The 24,713-nt window shown below is 43.9% G+C and overlaps 2 protein-coding genes across 2 annotated transcripts in view; one reads left to right on the top strand and one right to left on the bottom strand.

Annotated features, from left to right (window-relative positions):
• The window catches only part of ANKRD22 (ankyrin repeat domain 22), a 30,590-nt gene extending 21,077 nt beyond the window's left edge, over nucleotides 1–9,513 (top strand). Inside the window, exons 4-6 of the mRNA XM_082266842.1 lie at nucleotides 408–485; nucleotides 6,606–6,704; nucleotides 9,314–9,513. Of these exons, the coding sequence (XP_082122968.1) occupies nucleotides 408–485; nucleotides 6,606–6,704; nucleotides 9,314–9,391 (255 nt within the window). The 3' untranslated portion in view covers nucleotides 9,392–9,513. The remainder of the gene's footprint in view (nucleotides 1–407; nucleotides 486–6,605; nucleotides 6,705–9,313) is intronic.
• Nucleotides 9,514–19,190: 9,677 nt separating this feature from the next.
• The window catches only part of LOC309564268 (lysosomal acid lipase/cholesteryl ester hydrolase-like), a gene marked incomplete at its 5' end in the record, with an annotated part of 40,767 nt that continues 35,244 nt past the window's right edge, over nucleotides 19,191–24,713 (bottom strand). Inside the window, one exon of the mRNA XM_082268891.1 lies at nucleotides 19,191–19,484. Coding sequence (XP_082125017.1) covers nucleotides 19,251–19,484 — 234 coding nt within the window. The 3' untranslated portion in view covers nucleotides 19,191–19,250. The remainder of the gene's footprint in view (nucleotides 19,485–24,713) is intronic.

Here is a 24,713-nt window from a genome sequence, read left to right as displayed (position 1 = left end):
GATACTGTGGGGTTTTTTGGGTCCTTTTTGTTTTTTTTCGCATTCTCCGTTAGATTTTCAGGACAAGATTTCAGGATGTTTCAATTCTTTTAGGTCCAAAATGTGGACGAAAGCTTGTCCTGAAAATGTCACTGTTCATGTAAAAGTATCACAGACAGTACTCCATTGTCTTGTTGTCTGTGCACTAATATGACTACAATCACTTCTTTCAAGACGAAAAAATATATTTAGATCTTCTGTAACAAATGTTTATCAAGAGACACTTTTCTATATTCATGGGATTGAAAGTTTGTGGAATAATTGTTTGAAAAATCCTAACCCTATTTGTGGTCTTCCTTCTAAAATCAATGTACACTTTGCCACCAACACAGTGAATATGCTTTTAATGTGTATGTATCCTGTTACAGATTTCTAAGAGCAAACAGAATGAGAGACTGATCAGACTTTTACTGCGCTCAGGAGTTGATGTCAATGCTGCAGATAACGTAGGTCATAGAAAATTAGCTGAATATTATATATTCGTATTACGTTCACTTCTTTTATACTATACTATACATTATCACTGTATGATGAAAAGGAACATGGCTCAACCAAAACACCAAAGGCATGTTTTTATACTAATATTTCTCATTATGTGCACATTATTACTGTATATTAGATGTTAAAGACTGCAAATGTAACTCTCTTTACAGCTTTTTACAGCATACCAATTTAAACATTTCCATATACTAGCCATTTAACAGCTTCCACTGCATAAATTAAGGTAAACCTAGCAATTTTCACAGTTTAGTAACGTGTTACTAAACTTAGGACCCTGCATTCACTAGATCTGGTCTCCCACAGTACACAGAACATGGAAATGCAATTATTTTAGTAAATCTAAACTGCTAAATACATTTTCTCATAAGCAGTATATAGCAGTCTTGTGACTTCTATCAATGCCTGGTTAAAGCTTATAGGAGGAGTTTTCATACTGCACTGGCTGTCCTATGAGGATGCAGGGCCCCTGACCCTCTGTCTGGACAGTGCTGATTGGCCCTGTGCTGATCACATACACATATGCCTGTGTGAATGAGACCTGAAGAAACCGAATTGGACATAGAGCATGGGTTATACAGATTGTTCAGTCTGGAAACGCTTAGGCACAGACGTGTGGCTTGATGAGCGCTACTAACTTATGTTTGTGAGTAGTTCCTTTTTATCACAAATTGTTATTAAAATGTGTAGGATAATACAGTAGGCCTTGCGCCCTCTGTTTTATTTGTTTCAGTGGTCCTAGGACATCCCTGGTCCTAGAAGGCAGCAAGGCTTCCAGAGATAACTAGTACTCAAGGGCAATAGTACTTGTGCCATTCTTGGCTGTCCTAATTATGTGCAGCAGACAATTGTTGTTATGGGTTATATACCAGTGTGACACTTCTTCCATGGCACACTTTTTCTCTCCATCTTTTTTTGCCTTTCTGGAATAACTAGGTCTCAAGGACTAATTGAGGTTTACACAAAAGGAATACCGAAATATTAAATAATGAGCAAACCCATAAATTGAAATGTCTGTTTGCAGCCATTGCATTTCTTCCCAGGGCCAGCTAAAAATATAAGGACCCGGCATCCTAAAGCAGAAAAGGACCACTCTGTGTGAGCGTAGCGATCTCTCTGCACCAGTCTGAGAGGCCTCCTGCCTTGTTATCAAACATTATTACAATCCGCAACGCTTGCTCAGGAATAAAGCTACCCTGGAGTCTGTCACTTAGGCTGGATTCACACTTGTGTGAATTGGATGCGGGTTTCCCCTGTATCCAATTCGCATGACAGGAGAGTGTGACCGGCTCTCAATGGAGCCGGTTCACACATCTCCGGGGGGCGGCCGCGGAGCGCACTGCAGAAGGGTACTGTACGTCTTTGGTTTGGGTTCAGGTCTGAAAACTGGCAAAAATTCAGACCTGATTCGCCCCTAAAACAGTGAATTGGGACCCCCTGCTGTGAGCCGCTCCGCGACTAGTGTGAACCCAGCCTTAATGTTCTGCAAATGATTACCCCTGAAAACTGAAGTGTACTCAACATATTTGTTCCAGTGTGACCATTCCTGGTGCTGCGTGCACACATATGCACCAAGGAGGGTTTGAGAGTCCCGGAGCAGAAGTTGTAACCCAATACACAATACACTCTACCGTCTAGGAAAGACTCTTATTTGAGCTGGCTTGGAATGGGTGCATAGAAGCTGGTCCTGCAGTTCATTACAGATGTTCAGCAGTAGGAAGAGATAAATATTTTCTGCCATATGTTGATATACCATACACTTTTTCTATATGGAGCCTTCGGTATACTATTAAAGCCTCAGGCCTGTATCTTTGGAACCCAGGTGAGCCAACCTCTGTGAGTTCCATGATCCCTACCCAAGGCATTACAAGTGGGCCCTATACTCTTTGATGGATTTTTAATTTGCCTTCTATGTGAGCGAATGTAACAATATGACTGGAAAGTTGGGCAGAAAGACAGGGAGAATTGCCAATGGATTTTCCAAGAAATATACAATGCCAGGTGGTGATTCAGCCCACCAGACACAACTTTTTTGATGGACATATTAGCTAGTTTTCTAAAATGCCAGCCATGATCTACAGTCCTCTGTCTTTATGATTCTGTTTAGAGATTATCATACTCATCGTTTGACACACTAATCTGAAAAAAAAAATGCCTCTAGCCTCATGTAGCATACGCTCAAAAGTGCCTCAGCTGGCTAATAGTGATTTATTGGTGGTAGTGATTTCATGTGCTGACAAGAACACATTAAGCAGCTGTATTCAGTTCAGTTCCATTGTGTATTAAGTGCATTAGTTGGGGCATTGGTCTAATACCTAAATGCAATGTCTCCCCCAAGCAACAAAGGCCAGCTCTTCCATGAGACTATTTTAAAAGGTATAATCCCATCATCAAAATAAAAAGAGAGTAAGATATATGTAACTTCTTTACACTATAAAATATTGTACATCTTTGTACTCCACCCTTCTATATTATTTTAAAACAGCTGGTATGTTTTATTATTATACATGTACAATGTATTTTTTTTTTTTTTTTTTGTTTTTTATAGGTGGAAAGGTGGGAAAAAAAAAAGAATAACAGTAGGCTCATTTCACAACGCTTTAACACAAGGATAAGGCTTTCTAATTTCGCCATGTGACCTATTTTCAAATCCTTTTGGTCTTGGAGTTGCAAATAACTGACACTTTTTGAAAATACGTAGTACATATCCTGTGTTGTGTAAGCATAGTGAATTGAGCTACATGTGTGTTAAAGTGGCTTTAAACCTCCGATATGCCTAAGCATATCCCTCTATAGCAGTGATAGCGAACCTTGACACCCCAGATGCTTTGGAACTACATTTCCCATGATGCTCAACTACATTGCAGAGTGCATGAGCATCATGGGAAATGTAGTTCCAGCACATCTGGGGTGCCAAGGTTTGCCATCACTGCTCTATAGTGTGTACTTGCCTCAATTAAGAGCACTTAGTGTTATTTCTACCTGCTTCTTCGTTCCTCTAGCAGCATGAAGCATTCCTGACACCAAGAGAAAAATGGTGACAGGAGAGGGACCTCCAGTAGATTGACAGCCACAGCTGTGTGGAGCGGTGTGTGTCTCTTCCCTCCAACCAGCTCTCAGAGCTTTCCTCACTGCACACTTCAGTGTGTAATTACATCTCTCCACCCTTTTTTATTCTGAACTTTCAGACAAGCTTTATAAATTAAGCACTTAGAACGGCTGTAGAGAAGCGAAGACTGCAGATGGACAGATACAACTTATGTAGGAGGATTTGTGACATCTCTGTTTCCCCTGAGGCCAATCACTTCACTGGCATATGTAAGTGTTTAATAATGGTGAAAGTGAAAGGTGTGCAAATTATGAGTGCTGAAAGCGGAAAGCAGCACTGGAAAAATTAAATGTAGAAGAATAGAAAATAGTGCGCTAACCTAATATATCAATAAACATGACTTTTGGTGATTAACACATATCAAAATAAGTGCAAAACATATGAAATCTTGTGATTAAGTCCATGTGGATCAATTAAACAAAAATTGGAAAAAAACACAAGTCTCTCAAAAGATGTGGGGTGTAAAAAAGGTGTTCTGTGCCAAATAAACGTGCCACTCTATAGAAATGATCGTGTTCCCGAATAGGATCCTGGATATTTGTCAAGGTGGCCCCTTACCGCAGAAAACCTTTACGGAAAGCTTCCAAGTAATGGACTTTCTATGTCGTTGGTATGATGACACTTGGAATGACCGCGCTCGCTACCACTGGTCACGTGATGACCCAGCTGGCAAAGCATAGGAAGCCTACACCTACAGCTTCCTACGCTTTGGGTAGGTGGGTGGGGCGCCGCTGGGTCATCACATGACCAGTGGTAGCGAGCGCGGTACACTCAAACTGAGGCCGGAAGAGAGACAGAAAGGAGCATCAGCGTGCACGGCCGTCTTATCGAGCATAGAGTGGGTACCTGCTTCGTGGAACCTGCTCCTTACATTGCCGGCATCTCACCATTGCAAAGCGGACCAGCTTCCAGGCTTCCTCGTGGAATTCCCGGTTTATAGCAGTCCATGCTCAAGTCTCCCTGATTTCTGGTAAGCACCCACCTTTACCATAAAGTGTCATCATACCAACGACATAGAAAGTCCATTACTTGGAAGCTTTCCGTAAAGGTTTTCTGCGGTAAGGGGCCACCTTGACAAATATCCAGGATCCTATTCGGGAACACGATCATTTCTATAGAGTGGCACGTTTATTCGGCACAGAACACCTTTTTTACACCCCACATCTTTTGAGAGACTTGTGTTTTTTTCCAATTTTTGTTTAATTGATCCACACGGACTTAATCACAAGATTTCATATGTTTTGCACTTATTTTGATATGTGTTAATCACCAAAAGTCATGTTTATTGATATATTAGGTTAGCGCACTATTCATTTTGTCTATATGTAAGGGTTTACAACCATTTTAAGTTTACCATAAGGGCCACCAGTCTGCATGGTAACAAGCTGCAGGTGGATATCCATTGTATAGGGGTAGTGAAAGATGGTGTGATGCGTTGTTACTGCACTGTTACACTGTTTCGTTTTTCTTAAGGTGGAATTCAAGCCTTACACTAACCTTAAAAATGTTCCTTTCCCCTACCTATTCGGCCTACTCTGTGTAAAAAAGATCTGTATACTTACCTTTTTCTTTAAGTCGGCCATAGATGGGATTGAAATTCAGCTAAATTTCGATCCCTCTAGGGGCAGGCTGGTTATGCTGAAGTCGACTTTAGTACAACCAGGGTGTTGGGATTTTATTGCCTGATCACTCCCGGCTCAAGATCCCCAGCAAGCTACTTGTAAGGCTGGGTTCACACTGATTCAAATTGGATGCGGGTTTGACAGAAGAGTGTGGCTGGCTCTCAATGGAGCCAGTTCACACAGCTCCGGGGCTTTTTTTATTATCACACTTGTGAGTTTTCTACAAATTTATCCATCCAAAGTGCTAATTAATACTAAACTTAGAGGCACTCTTTTTGTTTTCTCCTTTTACACACAGCTCCGGGGTGGCCGCGGTTTGCACTTGAAAAGGGTCCTGTGCATCTTCTGGTCCGCTTCAGGTGCGAATTCAGCCAAAATTTGGACTTGTTTCACCCCTGAAATGGAGAACAGGGACGCACCAGCCACAATGCTGTGACCCGCGGCCGCAGCTAGTGTGAACCCGGCCTAAATGTAAAGACAGTCTTTATTGGTCTCTCAAAACTGGCAAACACAAATGGTTTTCTTCACCAACAGTATAACAAACAAACAAGAAAAGCATACAACAGGCTCACTGCCAAACTCTTCCCCACACTGGGTTTAGGCGCAGCTATGTCCAAACTATGGCCCTCCAGCTGTTCAGGAACTACAATTCCCATCATGCCTAGTTATGTCTGTGAATTTCAGAGATTTACAATGCCTCATGGGAATTGTAGTCCCTGAACAGCTGGAGGGCCACTGTTTGGATACTCCTGGTTTAGAGTTTCCAATTGAATCACTCCACTCTGCCTCACTGACAAAGGTGATTATTCAAGCCTGCTGCTTTTCATGACTCCCTTGCCTGTGGCTTAACCTCTTTCGAACCAGAGTCCGTGTAACCAGGGTTTGGAGTTTCTTCCCAATCTAAACTCTTCTAACCTCTGAAATTCTGTGTCCTAAGTAGGGACTTTTAATCCAGAGAGTACTGAAAGTCAGTCCTCTCTAGCCAGACATACCTGGAACACCTCACCCTAAGTACTCAACAATCTCTTCAATACGGTCTCCCTGACTCAAATACTGGGAGAATATACCTCCCGTCCAGAACACATTCCTGGTGCCCTGCATAATATACTAAACTTCAGCTTTAAAGCTGAAGCAAAGCATAAATAAAAATGAAATCCCAGACCATGAATCCGATGGTTTCAATAATTTACAGATAAGTATTAAATACATGATGGCTGCACTCTAAATATTTTGTATTCTAAATGTAATACCTTCTATGGAAACTCTATAGGTTGAGATTCTACTCTATTAAGACCTGTCAGATGTATAATTACAGATGGCTTTCTCTTTTTCTATAGAGTGGAAACACTGCCCTTCACTATGCCTGCAAAATGAAGACCCAAGCCACAATACCAATACTGCTTGAAGCTAATGCTGATCCCAACATAAAAAATAAGGTGAGCATCATTAAAGAGCTGGTTTCTTTAGGCTTATAAAAAGCACTGTGCTGGCTTCATATTTTAGGAGAATTTTCAGAGAAAATGTAGCCTTGGTAATTATACGGATTATCATCAGCAGATTGGCCATTATTCTGACTGTCCCCCACTTGAAATTTTGTGGTGAAATGGTTAAATATGCTGATAGCATCAAATGATTTTATCAGTATTATATTATAATGTACATCCTTACTTGTTTATAAACTGGAACTTGCTTGAAAATTTCTCGTTATGTACAAGCCCCCACCCCACATACAAAAACATTAAGTGACACCTAAAAAAAAAAAAAAAAAAAACTTTGAGGTTACAGAAGTTGGGATCTAAGGAAAGCATTTTACTTTTTTATTTTAAAGTGACACTAAACAATGTCCTTATTCTACAAAAGACACATACACATCTACTATTTAGTGGCCCTGTAATCTTTTTTTTTCATGTTTTTCTTCCTCCTTGTAACTGCCTCTGAGTTTCTGATTTGGAAAAGCTTTTTTAAAACCAGCATTTAGTGTCACATTAATGTTTTTCCCCTTCCTTTTGTTACTGTGTGTTTTTGCAGGTGGCATTGGGGGGACTTGTAAATTGCAGGATCCTATACTTTGATGCAAGGTCCTCTTTAATATTTTTGATAGTATTCAAGATTCCGCTGTCATGTAAAAACACATTGGGGTTGATTCAATAAAGGCAAATGGGTTATTCACTTTGCAAGAGAATTTTAGTAGATAAGGTGAAGCTCTGCCGATTTTTCCTTTTATCCAATAATGTGGAAGCAAATACTATTATTATTTTTTTTTTTTTTTCTTCGGTATTCTTTGCAAAGTGAAATTTCACCACAGTCATTAAGTTAAAGTGGTATTGAACCACACCTTTCAAAAAACAAAAGCCCTGCAAGACAATGGCATAATGTGCTAGTATGCATCACATTTTAGCTCATTATGAAATGCTTACCTTTAGAACATAGCCCTCCAGCGGCGAGCTGTCACTGATGACAGGGCTTTCCACATTCACCTAGTCTTCCTTTCCGGGTTCAAAATGCTCCAGAAGTCTGATTGTCTGAGCGGCGATGATGCATGCATGCAGGAGACACGACTGCGGCACGGAGCTCTGGAGGGAGGGCATGGGTATGCCCTCCCTTCAGAGCGTATGCGCCGTGATGCCACCAGCTGCATGCTGTGTGAATATTTCCTAAACCGTGCAAGTTTAGAAGATATTCACTGTACCTACAAGTAAGCCTTATTGTAGGATTAAGGGATTGAAGGACCTTTATTATGAAGAACGTTTACAATCGCTTGATTTATTCTCCCTGGAGAAGAGACGCCTGAGAGGGGACATGATAGCAATTTACAAATACCTTAACGGTGATCTCCGCATAGAAAAAAATCATTCAGTCACAAGGATTGTATGAAGACGTGAGGTCCTACAATGCGATTAGAGGAGAAGCGTTTAAACCTCAGGCAACGCAGGGGGTTCTTTACCGTTAGGGCTACAAGATTGTGGAATTCTCTACCACAAGAGGTAGTTTCTGCGGGAAGTATTGCTACTTTCAAAAGACTCTTGGACATGCAACTCAAGGATCAGAACATTAAGGGGTATGAGAAATAATTACGGCCACACACACCTACATAGGTTGAACTGGATGGACTATTGTCTTTATTCAACCTCAACTGCTATGTAACTCTGTCACGGTGAAAGTGGTCATTTAAAGGACACAGAGTGTGCACTTTGGCTCTGTGCAGGACTACAGAGCATAGATGTGCAGTGGAGAAAACTGCTTTTGCTGCTTTCTCTAGGTTTTGGTATACCTGGATGGGGCTCTGTACTTTGGAGATTTCATAGTGTCTTGGGAGGGACGGAATCTCCAACTCTGTGTCCATGTTTTGTTGATTACAAGCAGGGTGTGTGCTCAGGTGCACACAGCCCTTATAATGAAGGTTTAGGAAAACCTCAGGGCTCCCAGTTGGAGACTGTTTCAGCCAACAGACAGGAGGTCTGTCCATGGGGAGTCAGGAGGACTCCAATACTCTCCGGGAGTCAGTGGCTGCATGTGGCAGCCAGAGCACGTGTGTGTGTGTTTGTCTGAAGATACAGGAGGGCCTGAGGACCAAGGCCACAGTGAAGCTGTCCGCTTCAGAAAGTCCATGGTCTGGGGTTCAGCATAAAGTGCAGAGGCACTGCTAAGAGAATAAACTGCATGAGAGCGAGAGAGCCAGGTGGGCTGGTATTTTCAGTTTTGCATTGACTGGAGAAGAACCCCTGCGTGGGAAAACCTAAGTTAGACTGTTTATGTTTGCCTTTTAATAAAAATGGGCTACCACGCCCTTAAACTACAGTCCTGACTACAGTGAATCACTGGAAAAACGCATCTGCCACTGAGCTAATGGGGCCCCATGTTACATTATGTACAAGTGGAAAAAAGACTTCCACTTTAAGATCCCTTGCAAAGTGAACAGCTTACTTGCCATTAGTAAATCCACCTCATTGCAGTGTAGGTAATGTAAAAAATATATATATATCCTTTTTATAATGATACATTGACTATATAAATTCAGACATTTGCATTTTTTTTTCTTTAACAGGAAGGTGAAAGTCCAGTCGACATTGCAGAGAGATTAAAGTTTAAAAAAATTGTGGAGTTAATGAAAAAGTCTTCATAGCCTTAATAGGGACGCATCTTCCTATAGCTGGTAAGAAGAACAAAGATCACACTACCTACCTGTGGAATGCCATACAGACAGGCAATGGAGAAGTGCGGATATTAATTGCACTGGACATGTAACTGTATCAAAAGCCATGCACGAGTTGTTTTTTTTTTTTTTTTAATGGTAGTTGCCAAATGGTTATTTACTTTACTATGTAATCTCTTGTTGCTATAATGAAGTATGCCTAAGGTGTGTGTCATCAAGTTCTTCCTCGTGTGCCAGGACTGGAGTCTTTCTTACTGGGGTTGGGACTTCACACCTGGCATGAAATAACCAGACGGGCCATGTTTACATTTATACTAGTAGTTCCACATTTGCCATCTTAATACAGGTGCTGCTGGTATCTACCACTGGTCTGTGCTTTTATTTTACCATCCACAGAGTATACCACAGTGGTAAAAATGGGTTACATAAAGCCAATCCCAGCCAATCGGAAGCCTCTAGTGAGTGAAGATATATTGCTAATAATCCCTGACCCAGGATATTTATGAAGCAAGAAAAGTCAGTATATCTAATCTATAATAAGTGAAGTAGTACAAGGTCATCTGTGGACTGTTCAATATATCCAAAATAGGCAGAATTGTGCCATTCATGAGATCCAGTCTAATTCCTGCTTCCATTTTATAATCTGCTGGATAAAATAATATTTAGAACCTTATGGACTGCTGTGGACAATACAGATATCTTCTTTTGAAAAATGATTTTGTAAATGAAGAAGCTAGAGGGAACTGCAACAAGACAAGCACTGGATAGACATGGATGTAAATACTTGTTTTTTTGAGCTCTTGAAGTCCTATTTATTCTGCTATAGCTTCCAACATTACATTTATTTTACATTTTACATCAGTGAATTGTATTATTTATAATGCGGCAGTTTAAGGTTACATTTTTGTGTATCAGTGTTAATAAATATTTTTGGAAAAGAAGCACATTGTTGTGTATTTTATATATTTCAACCTTTTAAATTCCAAACGGAATAATGCTTACAATAATAGGTACAGTATGTTCTCACATGGCTTTCATGCCCCCGTTTTTATTTTATGGGTTCACTCATTTCATAGGGGTTTATTCACTAAAGGCAAATATTCTGTTCTCTTTGCAAGAGAATTTTTCCCTTGGCTTGGTGAAAATTCACTTTGCAAAGAATGCCTTTTATCGTGTGCAAGGAAAATTTAAAATAACAGTATTTGTGCTTGCACATTATTTTAATGATGGAAGTCAATAGAGCTTCACCTTATTCAGGGGGTGAAGAGAATTTTCCCTTGCAAGTGAAAACTCTGTTGCAAAGCGAATAGCCTATTTGTCATTAGTAAATCAGCCCATTGTGTGTGTAAATGAATACCATGCATATAGAATTTGTTACAGTTCAGCAAATGCCACAGGGTGTAGTTTGGGAGTACTTGTTGTATATTTTAGAATTTTATGGTGTTAAATATTTAACCTACATCAAGAAATAATAATGGGCAAGACGATCTGAAAATGGGGAAACTCCCAGTAGAAAAGTAATCCATCCTAAGCCATCCTGCATACGTTTGCCTTTAGATGACTTGGATTCATTGTCTGGAGCCAAAAAAACAAGGAATCTGATCCCCACTGTGAGTCCTGAGCAGGAGGTAGGAGCCCTGGATCACAGAGGGAGAGAAATGGATGCTGCATTAAATGTTCTGGGCTTAGAATAACAAGAGCCGGGGGCGTGGCCGGAACTCGGATGTGAAAGCAGCGCGGCTCCGGAGCTCTGTCCTATATGCCCTGATCCTTCCGTGATCCTGCTGGAACCCGACCTCCTACTCACCTGATTCCGACGTCTCCTGTCTCCTGATATCCCGGTGCACCCACGGCGATGGTCAAAATAGGTCCTCCCGGTCCGGAGGCACCCGGTATCCGCCCGCCGGACCTCACGCTGCCAAGATCCCAAGATGGCGCCGGCCCTGCACGCGCTGCGGGCCCTTCCTCCCAGGTCGCTCGCTCCTCAGCTGTGCGGACGGCATTGGCCTCTGTGGATGGAGAAGCAGTCCCTCCTGGATCATCTCAGCTGGCGGTGACTGTGAGTAGTGCCCTCTCTCCTCCCCTGGGCTCCCCCGTGCCCTCGGAGCCTGCTCTGTCTGTGGATAGGCCCGAACCTACCCTGTCTGCCATAATGGACGCTATCCAGCACTGTCAGACCTCGCTTGCCACTCAGATTGAGTCTGTCCAGATGGACATGTCGTTTCTCAAACAAGATGTGCACAACCTTCGCCACAGGGTGGGCAACGCGGAGCAGCGTATTAGTGACATGGAAGATGCCCACCGCCCCATGCAGTCCACTGTGTCAGAGTTACAGAGGGGTCATGTCGCTACTACAGACAAGCTAACGGACATGGAGGACCGCCTCAGGCGCAATAATTTGCGTTTTTTGGGCTTTCCGGAGGGATCGGAGGGTAAAAATCCTGAATCATTCATGGAACATTGGCTTATCGATACTTTTGGAAAGGAAGTTTTCTCCCCCTTGTTTGCCATTGAAAGGGCGCACAGAGTGCCATTGCGCCCCTTGCCGTCCGGGGCCCCACCCCGTCCTCTTCTCATCGAGCTCCTGCATTTCCGTGATAGGGAGGCTGTGCTCCGGGCCTCTAGGGACAAGGGCCGAATCCTGTATAATAACCACGCTATATCTATCTTCCCGGACTTCTCTGCTGCGACCCAGAAACAGCGGGCCTCCTTCATGGCAGTTAAGAGGAGACTGCAGGATTTACAATTGCCGTATAGTATCCTGTACCCGGCTCGTTTGAGGGTCATCTATCAAGGTAAAGCCCACTTTTTTCAGGATCCTCAGGACGCTGCGCAGTGGGTGGATTCCTTGGGACGCCGCTCGCCTCCCTCCCAGGATCATAGGTCTCCTCGTCGGTGATCGTTGGCCTGTGTCTTGCAACTGCTGCTGGGTTTCCCTTTCTTCCTCCTGGATGTCGTTGGGATACACCTTTATATTCTGTGATCCTCCTTGCAACTCTTTTCGTGATCGTCGGGTGTCCTCCTGAATGGGGGGACCCTCCTTGTTCCTCTGGAAGGGCATTTTTGGGGATGGTTGCTCCCCTTCCCCCCTTTTTTTTTCCTTTTTTTTTGCTACCATTCCTGTCTGCTTCAGGACGAGCAGATCCACGTTTCCCTGAACTACACTGTTTTTTGGTTATGGGATTTCAAGCTCTCAACTGTTGGGGACTGAGGGCCGGGTGGGTTAGGGTGGGATGGGTGTTGGGTTACTATTGTTTTTGTGTTTATTTGGGATTTTGGGGGTTCCCCCCCCCCCCTTTTTTGATTTGCGTTTGCTCCGTCATGTCTTCTTGGACTCTTATCAGGGATTTTTTTCACGCCTAGGTGCTGTGATTTTCATTTCTGCCTGGCTGTACTTGATAATATTTTGGTTCTTGTTTATGCATTTTCCTCCTATGCATATTGCCTGCCGATGGTTTTGCCTGCCATACTGTGAGGTCTTGGTGCTCGGGGGGGGGTCTCCCCCTTTTTTGGGACCCCCCCGGTCACCAACGCTGATTTTTAACATGTCACTATGTCTACTCTCCGTATAGTCTCTTGGAACGTCAGGGGGCTAAATTCTAAAGTCAAGCGTTCCCTGGTTTTCGAGTATTTAAAACGTCATAACCCACACATTGTTTTATTACAGGAAACCCATCTCCAGGGGTCCAGGGTGATGGCCCTAAAGAGGGTGCATGTGGCGTACGCGCTACACTCTACATACTCCTCGTATGCCCGTGGTACTTCGATTCTGATCGCAAAATCAGCCCCTGTCACCATCAAGCATTTGAAGACTGACCCTTCTGGGTGTTTTATTATTCTTGTCTTCGAATTTCTGGGTAAGCCCTATACCCTGGTTAACGTTTATGTCCCTCCGCCATTTACTAGACAGTTTTTTGACCGTGTGCTGGGTCTGGTCTTGGAAATGGCTGAGGGTCCCCTTATTATGGCGGGTGACTTTAATACGGTCCTCGATGCTGCTCTGGACAGGTCTGGTGCTGTCTCCTCCGCACCAACTCCTTTATGCTCCTACTTGGACAAATTGGATCTCCTGGACGCCTGGAGATGGAAACATGGGGGGATTACGGAGTATTCCTGTTATTCCAGCTCCCATAATACATTGTCCCGCATTGATCTCTGCCTGCTCCCTCGGGAACTGCAAAGTCTTCTTTCGGGTGTCAGGTATCTGCCCCGCGCAGTATCGGATCACTCCCCTTTGCTGGTGGATCTCGCATTGGGGTCCCCCCCTAATTATAAACTTTGGAGGCTCAGCCCCCTGTGGCTGGCGGACCAGGCAGTGACTGACCAGGGGTCGGCGGAGATGAACTCATATTGGGCACTCAATAAACAAGCTGGATCTGAATTGTTGACCTGGGAGGCCTTTAAGGCGACCATGAGAGGTACCTTTTCGTCTGCCGTGGGCGGTGCCAGGAAGGCTCGCCAGACTAAGTTGGTTGACGCCGAATTGGCGCTGCATGCGGCTGAACGACAATATACTGATGACCCTACTCCCCAGCACCATGCTTCTTGGCGGGCCAGGGCCCGGGACTTGGATCTGGTGGTCGTGGAGCGTACACAGAAGAAACTCCTTTATCAAAATCAGCGCATTTTTGAACTGGGTGATAAGAACAGTCGCCTCCTGGCTTATTTAGCTAGGCCGGAATACCAGCCCTGTGTCATCCCTCGGATTACCAGCCACGCCGGTGTCATTGTGGAACAAACCCCCGATGTTCTGGCCAGTTTTGTTGCTTTTTATTCCTCCTTGTACCAATCTAGAGCTCATTATACCATTGTTGAACTTGATGATTTCTTATATGATATTACTTTGCCTAAGTTGTCGGCCGGCCAATCTAGTTTTCTGGATTCGCCCCTGACTGCGGATGAGAAAAACAAGGCCCTAGCCACTTTCGCACACAATAAGACACCTGGCCTGGATGGTTTTCCTATTGAATGGTACTTGCACTATAGGGAATTGCTGGTCCCCCATTTACTGACTGTGTTCAATTGTGCTCTGAAGGAGGGTCGTCTGCCACCCTCTATGACAGAAGCTCTCATTGTGCTCATCCCCAAGCCACGTAAAGACCCCCTTCTCTGTGAGTCATACCGCCCGATCTCGCTTATTAATACTGATGTCAAGATTCTTGCCAAAGTCCTCGCGAGGCGTCTGAATACGGTTGTCACGGACTTGGTGGGTGCGGATCAGTCGGGATTTATTCCTGGCCGTTCTACATCGATCAACCTGCGTAGACTTTTTACTAACCTTCAGACGACTCATGCCTCTATGGGGTCCAGGGTCGTTGTGACCCTGGACACTCATAAGGCTTTCGACTCCGTGGAATGGCCTTATTTATTGGAAGTGTTGGCGAAATTTGGCTTTGGGCCCGGATTTATAAATTGGGTCCGCCTTCTGTATTATCTACCTCGTGCTCCTCTTCGGGTGAACGGTTTTGTGTCGGACCCCTTTCCCATTTTTCGGGGCACTAGGCAGGGGTGTCCGCTATCTCCGCTGTTGTTTGCCCTGGCCATTGAGCCCTTGGCTGCGCAGATCCGCCTTTGTGAGGGTATTGCGGGCTTTGTGATCAATGGCTTGGAAGAAAAGGTCTCCCTGTACGCGGACGATATGTTGATATATCTGGCGGATCCCTATCAATCCCTCCCTATTCTGTTGAATGTTATCGAACGCTTTGGTCACTTCTCTGGTTTCAGGGTGAATTGGAGTAAGTCCACGCTGTTCCCCCTGGATCCCCAAGATCTGCCCCCTTCCCTTGCTTCTTGTCCCCTCCAGGTTGTGGATCGGTTTCGATATTTGGGGATTGAGATTCAGCTCCCCTTGTCTCGATTCTTCTTTTCCAACAACCTGGATCCCCTGGTTGCCCGTCTTAGGTCCTCGCTGCGGCTTTGGTCTACGCTTCCCCTCACGGTGCTTGGCCGGATTAATATTTTTAAAATGATTTTTCTTCCCCGTTTTTTATACGTGCTCAGCCATTCCCCGGTATATGTTCCTAAGCGCAGCTTTCAGGCCATTGACTCGCTCCTGACCTCCTTTATTTGGGGGGGTCGGGCGGCGCGTGTGGCCAGGGATGCTCTGCAGCTGCCGGTTCTCGCGGGCGGACTGGCTGCGCCTAACTTGCGTCTATACTACTTCGCGTCTCAATTGGCCCATGCTCATTGGTGGTTCCACCCGGAGGATGCTAATGCTGCTGCTTCATTGGAAGCAGCTATTTTCACCTCCTATGAATCACTGCAAAACTTGATACATCGAAGGTCCGTTATGGGCAGACCGAACACTGCTCTTGTTTCTGTCACCCTGCGGATTTTCGCGGCTGCGGCCTTGGATGGTTCCGACCCTCCGGAGCTGCATTCCCCCAATGCCCCCCTTTGGAGCAATCCGCGGCTGAAGGAGTTCTTTAGTCGGGATGATGGCCTTTTCTGGTCCCGCCTAGGGGTGAAATCCATTTCTCATTTGTATGTCCGGGGAACCTTCAGGTCCTTTGCGGACATGCAATCTACCTTTGGTCTGCCCTCCACGGCTTACTACCGATACTTGCAATTGAGACACACGGCGGCCGCACAGTTTGGCCTCCGTGATGTCTCGCTTGAACCGACCCCCTTGGAAAGCCTTCTTTCTGACTCTTCACATGAGAAGCTGGTCTCTACATATTATACTCGACTTTTACATTCTCACTCCAAACGGCTCGCGGTGGTTGAGTCTCAGTGGCGGGAGGATATCCCGGAATTGTCGGATGAGGTGTGGCAAGACGTCCTTCCGGAACAAATACCCGTTATCTCCTCGAGGGATAGGGTTATCCAATTGAAGCTTCTTTACAGGGCGTACTATACCCCCGTACTCTTGCACAAAATAGGTACATTGCCTTCTCCGCTATGCTCCAAGTGTACTGCTGCTGATGGTTCATTTTTTCATATGTTCTGGGAATGTCCACCTGTCCGGGCCTTTTGGTCAGAAGTCACAGCTTTTATTGCAGATATCTCTCAGTTATCCAATATTTGTAGCCCCCTTCGTTGTCTGCTGGGTTATGTGGATGACGAGGACGTCCCTGCTCGTACTAAATTGTTTCTCCGCTTGACATTCTTTTATGCTAGGAAGACTATAGCTTCTAGATGGAAGTCTACTGCTCCCCCTGACGTTCCATTATGGATTGCACTCATTAATCAGGCATTGCCTCTGTATAAAATGACGTATGAGGCCAGAGGCTGCCCCAAGAAGTTCCGGAAAATTTGGTCTTTTTGGGTGGACTCTGACCGGACTACTTCTTCAGTTTCTGACTCTGCATAGACAATGGTTTTACAGCCTCTGGAAGATTTTTTATTCTGGCTGAGAGGGTACTATACTAATGTTACGGCTGACAGTTATGTATGTTATTTTTGTCATGGCTTTTGTTGTGAAATGGAGTCTTGTGTGTGTCTTTTTTTGGCTCTTCAATTGACATGATTCCGGTTATTTCTCTGTTATGTATTGTTTTGTTTGTTCAATAAAATACCTTTAAAAAAAAAAAAAAAAAAAAGAATAACAAGAGCCCAGAGCAGTGTTGTGCTGTAATCTAGGCGGTGTGCTGGAGGAGCCCAAAAATAGAGGATTTAGCTCTTGGGCTGCCATAAGGTTGCTGTGCATCTAGGTTGAGTGTATTAAGAGCCCAAGGCTAAGTGTCCTGTTTTACTACAGTATCTGCTTTTGCAGGGAGAAAGGAAATGCATTCCGATATGGCATTCAGAAACTGCTGGTTCAAAGTAGTCCCTTGGCCAGTGTATTCTGTCATCCAGAAGGCCCACTGTTCCAGCCATTGCGCTGCCCAATGTACTGCTGACCCAGAGATGCTGTTAGAAACTTTGCAGAGATAGAGAAGAAAAAGGACTGTCTATTAAACCTGCAGAGAGCTGGCTCAAGAAGGATCAATTCACTGGCCACTGGGGGGCCCCTTTAGGCAAATCCCAGCTTCATCAATGGCGAGAGGTCTCTTGGCCACCAATTTGTAATAAATAATTTTTGAAAGGGCCCTGTAAGGGTTATTTGCAGTCAGGACTCACCCATTCAATCTGTGGTACTTTACTGAACGGGTACCCAGGAACAGATCTGAGACACACACTTAAGTAATATTCCAAATCTATTCAGAGCTTTATTTCCTGTATACAAACTTTTATATGTGAAAGCAAGTGGGCAACTATAATATGGCCCTTTACCCAAAAAAAAAAAAAAAAATACAGGTTGACAAAGCGTATTCATTTTTAGCATATTCATAAGTAATGCATAACTCATCTAAAACACACTATGTATTCTAGCTTTTGCTGTGGGAAATTGTGCTTTTATCTGAAACTAGTTGCATTCACACAATACTACCTACGCCAAGCTTATCATCTAGTTACATTTTTCAAGGACACAAGCTCAAGCAGAACAATGAAAGATGCTGGGAAACAGAGACTTAAAAAGTAACTCTATCCCGAACTAAGAAACAAACAAAGAAGCTTAAAGGGTGACTCTATAGTATCAAGCTTCTAGCAGGATGTCAATGGCCAGTGATCTAGGTAGTCTCCACCTTCTAAATTTGGCTTTTAAAATGCAATTGTAAAAGTGCTTGTTGGGGTTTATTACATATCCTGATTAAAGTGATTTTAAAAGGTACTTGCACAGAGTGGCTCCAATCCTTCTCTAATGGGGTCTCACGCTGGCGCTATTGCCCCCCTTCCGAGCGCCCCGTAGCAAGCCGCTTGTGCAGGCTCGCTCCCTGAAGGTCTTTTGCCTAAACGCATTAAGGAAAAAAAAAACACCTGCCTTTAGAAACCCTTTAAGCTTTGTTTCCCTTCAGGGTTTTGGCTTAAATATAATCTATTTAAACTGTAAACCGATGTTTCAGTGTTTTTAGGTCCAGGTACAGGGGCAGGTCATCAATGGAAGGCAGGCAGAGGGAACCAAAAAATCGAGTGGCTCCTTTGGGGATGGTGCTACATAGAGTTTAAAGTGTGTGTCAATGCAAGAAACAAAAAAACACACAATACAGGTCTGCAATACATACACATTTCCTTATAAAGACTCTGAATGTGTATAAAAATGCATTCGGCCCCTAATTTACAATTGTAGGCTGAGAATACAGAACATATTTGTGGATTAAGTGATGCCCACTTGTCTTCTGTTTAATTACTCAATCTATCCTGCTGTCTTTCTTTCTAAAGCATAAACACTAAAGTTGCCCATACCTTAGTTTTTTTTTTTTTTAGTTCAACCACTGCCTTGAATGAAAATTTGACCCGCTTCCCCCATCAACACAGGAGGGGGATCCTCCCCACTGAGCTATTGTATTCTAGCAGCAGGGAGACTTCCCCACCGTCAGATAACACTGATCAGCATTGCAGTTTATAACCTGCAGTAATAATTGAGCAGGTAATGTTTGACAGGAAGGTTGTACAGAAGTCAATTTGATTTAAATTTGGCTGGTCCCTGCTGAACCGACCAAATTTCAATCCATGTATGGCCAGCTTAAATTACTTGTAGCCCAAAGATTAAAAACTAGGAGGGCTAAATAGATTCTTTGAGATAACACAAGAAGAGAGCACCAAACACAGGACAGCTCTGAATTTTTAACAAGTTCAAAAGGTTTTGCACTTATAAATCACATATGAAAAAAGGGCCTTCAATGGTATATTTAACAGACCAAAAAGGGAAAATGGGGGACGTTTATGGTTTGTTGGTTTACATTTTCAATACTTCTTACAGCATGGATACTGCATATCCACTGCCTTTATAATTATTTTTGCCTGGGAACTTTCTATAGAAACCAGAAAAATGGCGAGGCGGTACAATTTATGAAAACTTATTCAGGAGCTGAAGAATTTCATTGTACATTCTGTATGGAGCATCCAGACCCCAGATGAAATCTAAATGTTCCCACTCTGGGATCTCCTTGTGATGGACCAGCTGGTTTATTTCAGGTAGTAATAGGGCGACATCCCTCTGATCGGCCAACCAGTCATTGCCGCCACTCCACACAGCTGTGGGAACCTTCATGTCTTTTACGTTGTACACTGGAGGGGTGGCCTACACAAATCAAAAATAGAGAAATGTCATGACAAGAAATGCACATACAATAAAAACAAGCTTTAATAGCCCATCTAAAATATAGAAATATACTCAGTTTTAAACAAGTCGACCCTAAACTAGAAGGAAAGTTAACAAACGAATCTTGGAAAGTATTATTATGCTTGTAATATACTTCCATCAGAGGTAGAGTGTCAGTCAACAGTAAATGGATTCAAACATGCTTGAGCCAAACCTAAACCTAGATCTATACTCCTTTCTGCTGTCACACTTCTATGTATCTATGTTAAAGCAGAGTTCCACTTTTTGGCACGTCATCTTTTGGGGGGGGGGGGAGAAGTGGGTACCTAATTTTAACCTCTCTCTCCTGATTGGCTCACTGACTTTGACAGCTGTGGGAGACAATGGTTCAAGGCTGTATCTCAGCCAATCAGGAGGGAGAGTCCCAGGACTGCCGATGGATTTGTGGACATCGCTGGACAGAGAGGGGGGACAGCTAAGTATTAGGGGGGGGGGCTACAAACAGAAGGCTTTTTATCTAAATGCATAGAATCCATAAAGATAAAAATAACCTTCCTGACTTTACAACTCCTTTTAAGCAATTCAATCCCATAGTATCTGCATCATACAAAGATTCGCACCTCCAATTAATTGCATGCCAGATTTTTGGAAAGTCTAAATTTTGCTTCAAGAAAACCAAAGATTTGTTATTACCAAATAAAATTACTGGACAAGATATATAACAATTTTGCCTAAACCAGAATGTGTTATGTCCAGATTTATCTAGTTTAGGGCAATGCCCTTCTTCCTTTGCTGCAAGAGCCTGTGCCAAAAAGCCAATACAACTGATCCCAGCAAGCATGTAAATGTAGCACCCTCAGAGCTGCTGTGTTTAGTGTTTTTGCTAGGTTTAGTTTGGCCTCCCTGTAACCAGGAAGAAGAGCACCTATCGATTAACAGATCTGCTCTGGGCTCTATTGGCTTAGGCTCAAATGCGTCCCTCTATATCCCAGGGGATCCGGGGACATAGTGGGTAGGAGAGTTCAGTTTCCAGCCTGCCTGTTAATATCCCCTCAGCCAATCCCTGGTGAAGGTGACCAGCAGGGGGCTGAGGGAGGTATAAATAGGCTTGGTCTAGAGCAGAGGGCCGTTGGTCCTGGGGTAGCATCCCTGGGAGTTTCATCTTGGCCTGCAGTACTTTTATGGGGGTCCTAGCTATGGCTTGTCTGGTGACCTCTGCCCTGTCCTTCCTGGAATATTCTCTGAAAGTCCACTTCAGTTCCAGAATATAAGCTGCTGGAACACTTTGTTTGCTCACCCTGCAAATGGCTGCCTGGAAATCAAAAACAGTGAGTACCAGCCTCTGATCTAGAGACTTTCCTTAATTCCTCTAGAGAATCTTTAGCTTCAATTTTCTGCATTCAGGACTACATCTCTATTGGCATTCCTATTTGCCTGCTGCTTAGTGTTATAACTTTCTGCATTCAGGATTGCATCTCTATTAGGATTCCTGATTTCCTGCTGCTCAGCATTACAACTTCAAAGCGGGTGCCTTCACCCTGAAGTTCTGGTTCAGATTAGGTTTGTCATTGTTTCTACTATAGTTTTTTGGAATATTCCCAGGCACATCCCTACCCCATTCAAGTTATACCCTCTACAATAAAAAAAGCTGCACAGCCTGTTTACTGCCTCAGAATGAGAAAATGTTGTGTGCCTGGCTTCTGTTTGCCAAATAGGGTATAGAATCTGGGATCAAACCGCCAGACCAATCCCGTCTATACGCTACATAAAGATTTGATATTTCAGAGTACAGAAAATGGGCATGTGACTTGTGTTTAACTGTTTTGATTATCTCAAAATAATAAGTAATCAACAGATTGATAACACCACAGAAAATATCTGACAAATTCCAGCTGTACACATTTATTTTTCAAAGAAATTTGTCGGCAAAGATGTTTTCAATCTTTCCAAAGCTAACCACACATATTACAGCCTGACTGCAATCTACTGTATACATATCCAGGGCTGGGACGGTTACCCAGGGCGCAATGTTTTTTTTTTTTTGCAGGGATGGGAGGGCGCCTTGACCCTAACCTTAAGGGAAGAGGTGGGGGGGCAAAATTTGGCATCCTTGCCCTGGGCGCTGGATGACCTTGCCCCGGCACTGTACATATCAAATGTAGTACAAAGGCCTGCCTGACTACATGGAGACTGAATGCATAGTTTAGGTAGGTCCTTACAGCAGGGTTTTTCAACCAGGTTTCTATGTAACCATGGGGTTCCTCCAGAGGTCACAAGTGGTTCACTGAAAAATGTCCAATGCCCCATACACACGTGCAGATTATCTGCAGACTTTTGTCTGCAGACTTACCTTTTCTATGTAGTGCAAGGGCCTGCCGGATTGCATACAAATTGAAAGTGTTTAGGTTTGACCTCATATTATATGGTTTTGGTAAGTCTGCAGACAAAAGTCTGCAGATAATCTGCACGTGTGTATGGGGCATAACTCTCACTAACCACTGATATAAATGATCTTTAGCTGTCTGTAAAGGGGACTGGCTAACAATGCAAGAGGTGCTTCTCCCATTGTCCACCAAGGCACTACAATGACTACCACATTGGGTGGGAACTTTTCTACTGACCACCAATGTGGGGGGCAGCACAATTTTTACTGTCTGTGGGGGAGATTAACTAAAACTGGTGCATACATAATCTGGTGAAGCTGTGCATGGTAACCAATCAGCTTCTAACTTCTGCTTGTTCAATTAACCACTTATGGACCGCCCCACACAGATATACTGCAGGAGAGCGGCCCTCCTGTGCAAAATCACGAACCTGTATGTGATTGTGTGCACAGCGTCTGGGGCGTGCACGCCGCCGGTGACCCACTACCACTGTGATTGGACACAGCGGGAGCAAATAAGCGGAGCCGGCGGAACGCGATGTCCACCGGGACCCTGCGATCGTTCACAGGAGAGGTAGAACGGCGCTCTACCTTTATAAACAAGGCAGACCGCCGTTCTTTCAGAGAGGAAGATGGAGATCTTGTGTTTCTGCTAAGCAGAAACATGGATCTCTGTCTTCCTCCAGTTAAACAAGCCCCTACACAGTTAGAAAACACTAGATAGGAGCATACTTAACCCTTTGATCGCCCCTGATGTTAACCCTCTTCCCTGCCAGTGTCATTAATACAGTGACCGTGCATTTTTTTAGCACTGATCACTGTATTCATGTCACTAAAATCGCTGATCGCCGAATCCCATAGTTTGTAGATACTGTAACTTTTGCGCAAACCAATCAATATACACTTATTGGGATTTTGTTTACCAACAATATGCAGCAGAATACATATTGGTCTAAATTTATGAATGAATTCGATTTTTTACATTTTTTTAATGCGTATGTTTTATAGTATAAAGTAAAAAATATATATTTTTTTTTTTTCAAAATTGTTGGTCGTTATTTGTTTATAGCGCAAAAAATAAAAATGGCAGAGGTGATTAAATAGCACCAAAAAAAAGCTCTATTTGTGGGAGGAAAAAATCCATTAATTTTGTTTGGGTACAGTGTCACACGTCAGCACAATTGTCAGTTGAAAGTAAAGCAGTGCCGTATCGCAAAAAATGGCCTGGTCATGAAGGGGGTAAACCAGGGGCGTAACTAGAACTTTCAGGGCCCAGGTGCAAGAAATCATGAAGGGCCCCCCCCCCCCAACACTGCCCTAAAACTCCTTCAAGACCCTCAACCTCTCACAGGCTTGTAAGGCCCCCTGGACACCGATTGGGTACATACAAAAAAAAAAAACTACTGTATATACTTTATATATAATATTCTTTCATTAAAGGGAATGTGAACCTCAACAATCAATTTCTTTGATTTGCCTCCTTAGGATCGGTAAAATCTGACCTGGGGAATGAGACCAGTAATAGTGCTGGTGGGGAGAGGGGGGTATGGGATCAGTGGCAGGACTGGTGGGGAGGGGGAAATGGGAACAGTAATAGTGCTGATGGGGAAAGGGGGGTATGGGATCGGTGGCAGGACTGGTGGGGAGGGGGGAATGGGACCAGTAATAGTGCTGGGGGGAGAGGGGGGTATGGGATCAGTGGCAGGACTGGTGGGGAGGGGGTAATGGAACAGTAATAGTGCTGGTGGGGAAAGGGGGTATGGGATCAGTGGCAGGACTGGTGGGGAGGGGGGAATGGGAACAGTAATAGTGCTGGTGGACTAAAGAAACACCTCCAAATTCGCCCATAAAAGGCAAACAATTGCAGAGTGACCCTATGCGCTCAGGAGTATAGGACACATATAACACAATGCTGCTACTTATATAGAAGTAATTATAGTTAATGAAATCATGTATAAATGTTGTAATATGAATTAGATCACACAATACAAAATAGAAAAATTTCAGTAGCGCAGGACTGGTGGTACCTCCTAGCCACCTTTAGAGCTCTTTCACACGGGCGTTCCGATCAGATCCACCTGTCAGTTTTTTAGGCGGATCTGATCGGATGCCCCATTCAGCCCTATGGAGCAGCGGATATCAGCGGTGACATGTCCGCTGACACCCGCTGCCATCCGCATCCGAACCTGTCCGTGAAATCCGGACGGATGGAAACCCTATTTTCCATCCGTCCTGGGGATCGGATGAGAGCGGACAGGTGGTCCGCTCTCATCCGATTCCCCCATAGAGAGCAGCGGGGCTCTGACACCTCCCTATCCGCATATAGTGCGGAGACGGAGCTGTCATCCGCCGGCTCAGCGGGGATCGGCGGATTGATCCCCGCTGAGCAGAGCACGGTCCGCAACGGAATGCAGACCGTGTGAAAGGGGCCTTACGTGTTTAAAGTAAATTGGGAAAACCGACTATAATATAATGACTGAATTACTGCACACTTCAGCTTAAAATCATTTAAAAGTCCTTAAAAGTCCATAAACTCAAATGGGCAATAACTTGAAGCACACACACGTACATATATCCACACACATATAAACACACACACATACATACATGCACGCACATACATACACACACATACATACACTCACATAAAGTACACACACATACGGTACACACACATACAGTACACACACACACACACACACACACACATACATATATACATGCACACACATACATATATAGATGCACATATGCACACACATACAGTACACACACATACAGTACACACACATACAGTACACACACACACATACACACATACATAT

Source organism: Pelophylax lessonae (assembly GCF_965119305.1).
Source record: "Pelophylax lessonae genome assembly, chromosome: 9".
NCBI lineage: Eukaryota > Metazoa > Chordata > Amphibia > Anura > Ranidae > Pelophylax > Pelophylax lessonae.
Note: the sequence above shows the minus strand (reverse complement) of the source record. Positions and strands in the feature narration are given on the sequence as shown.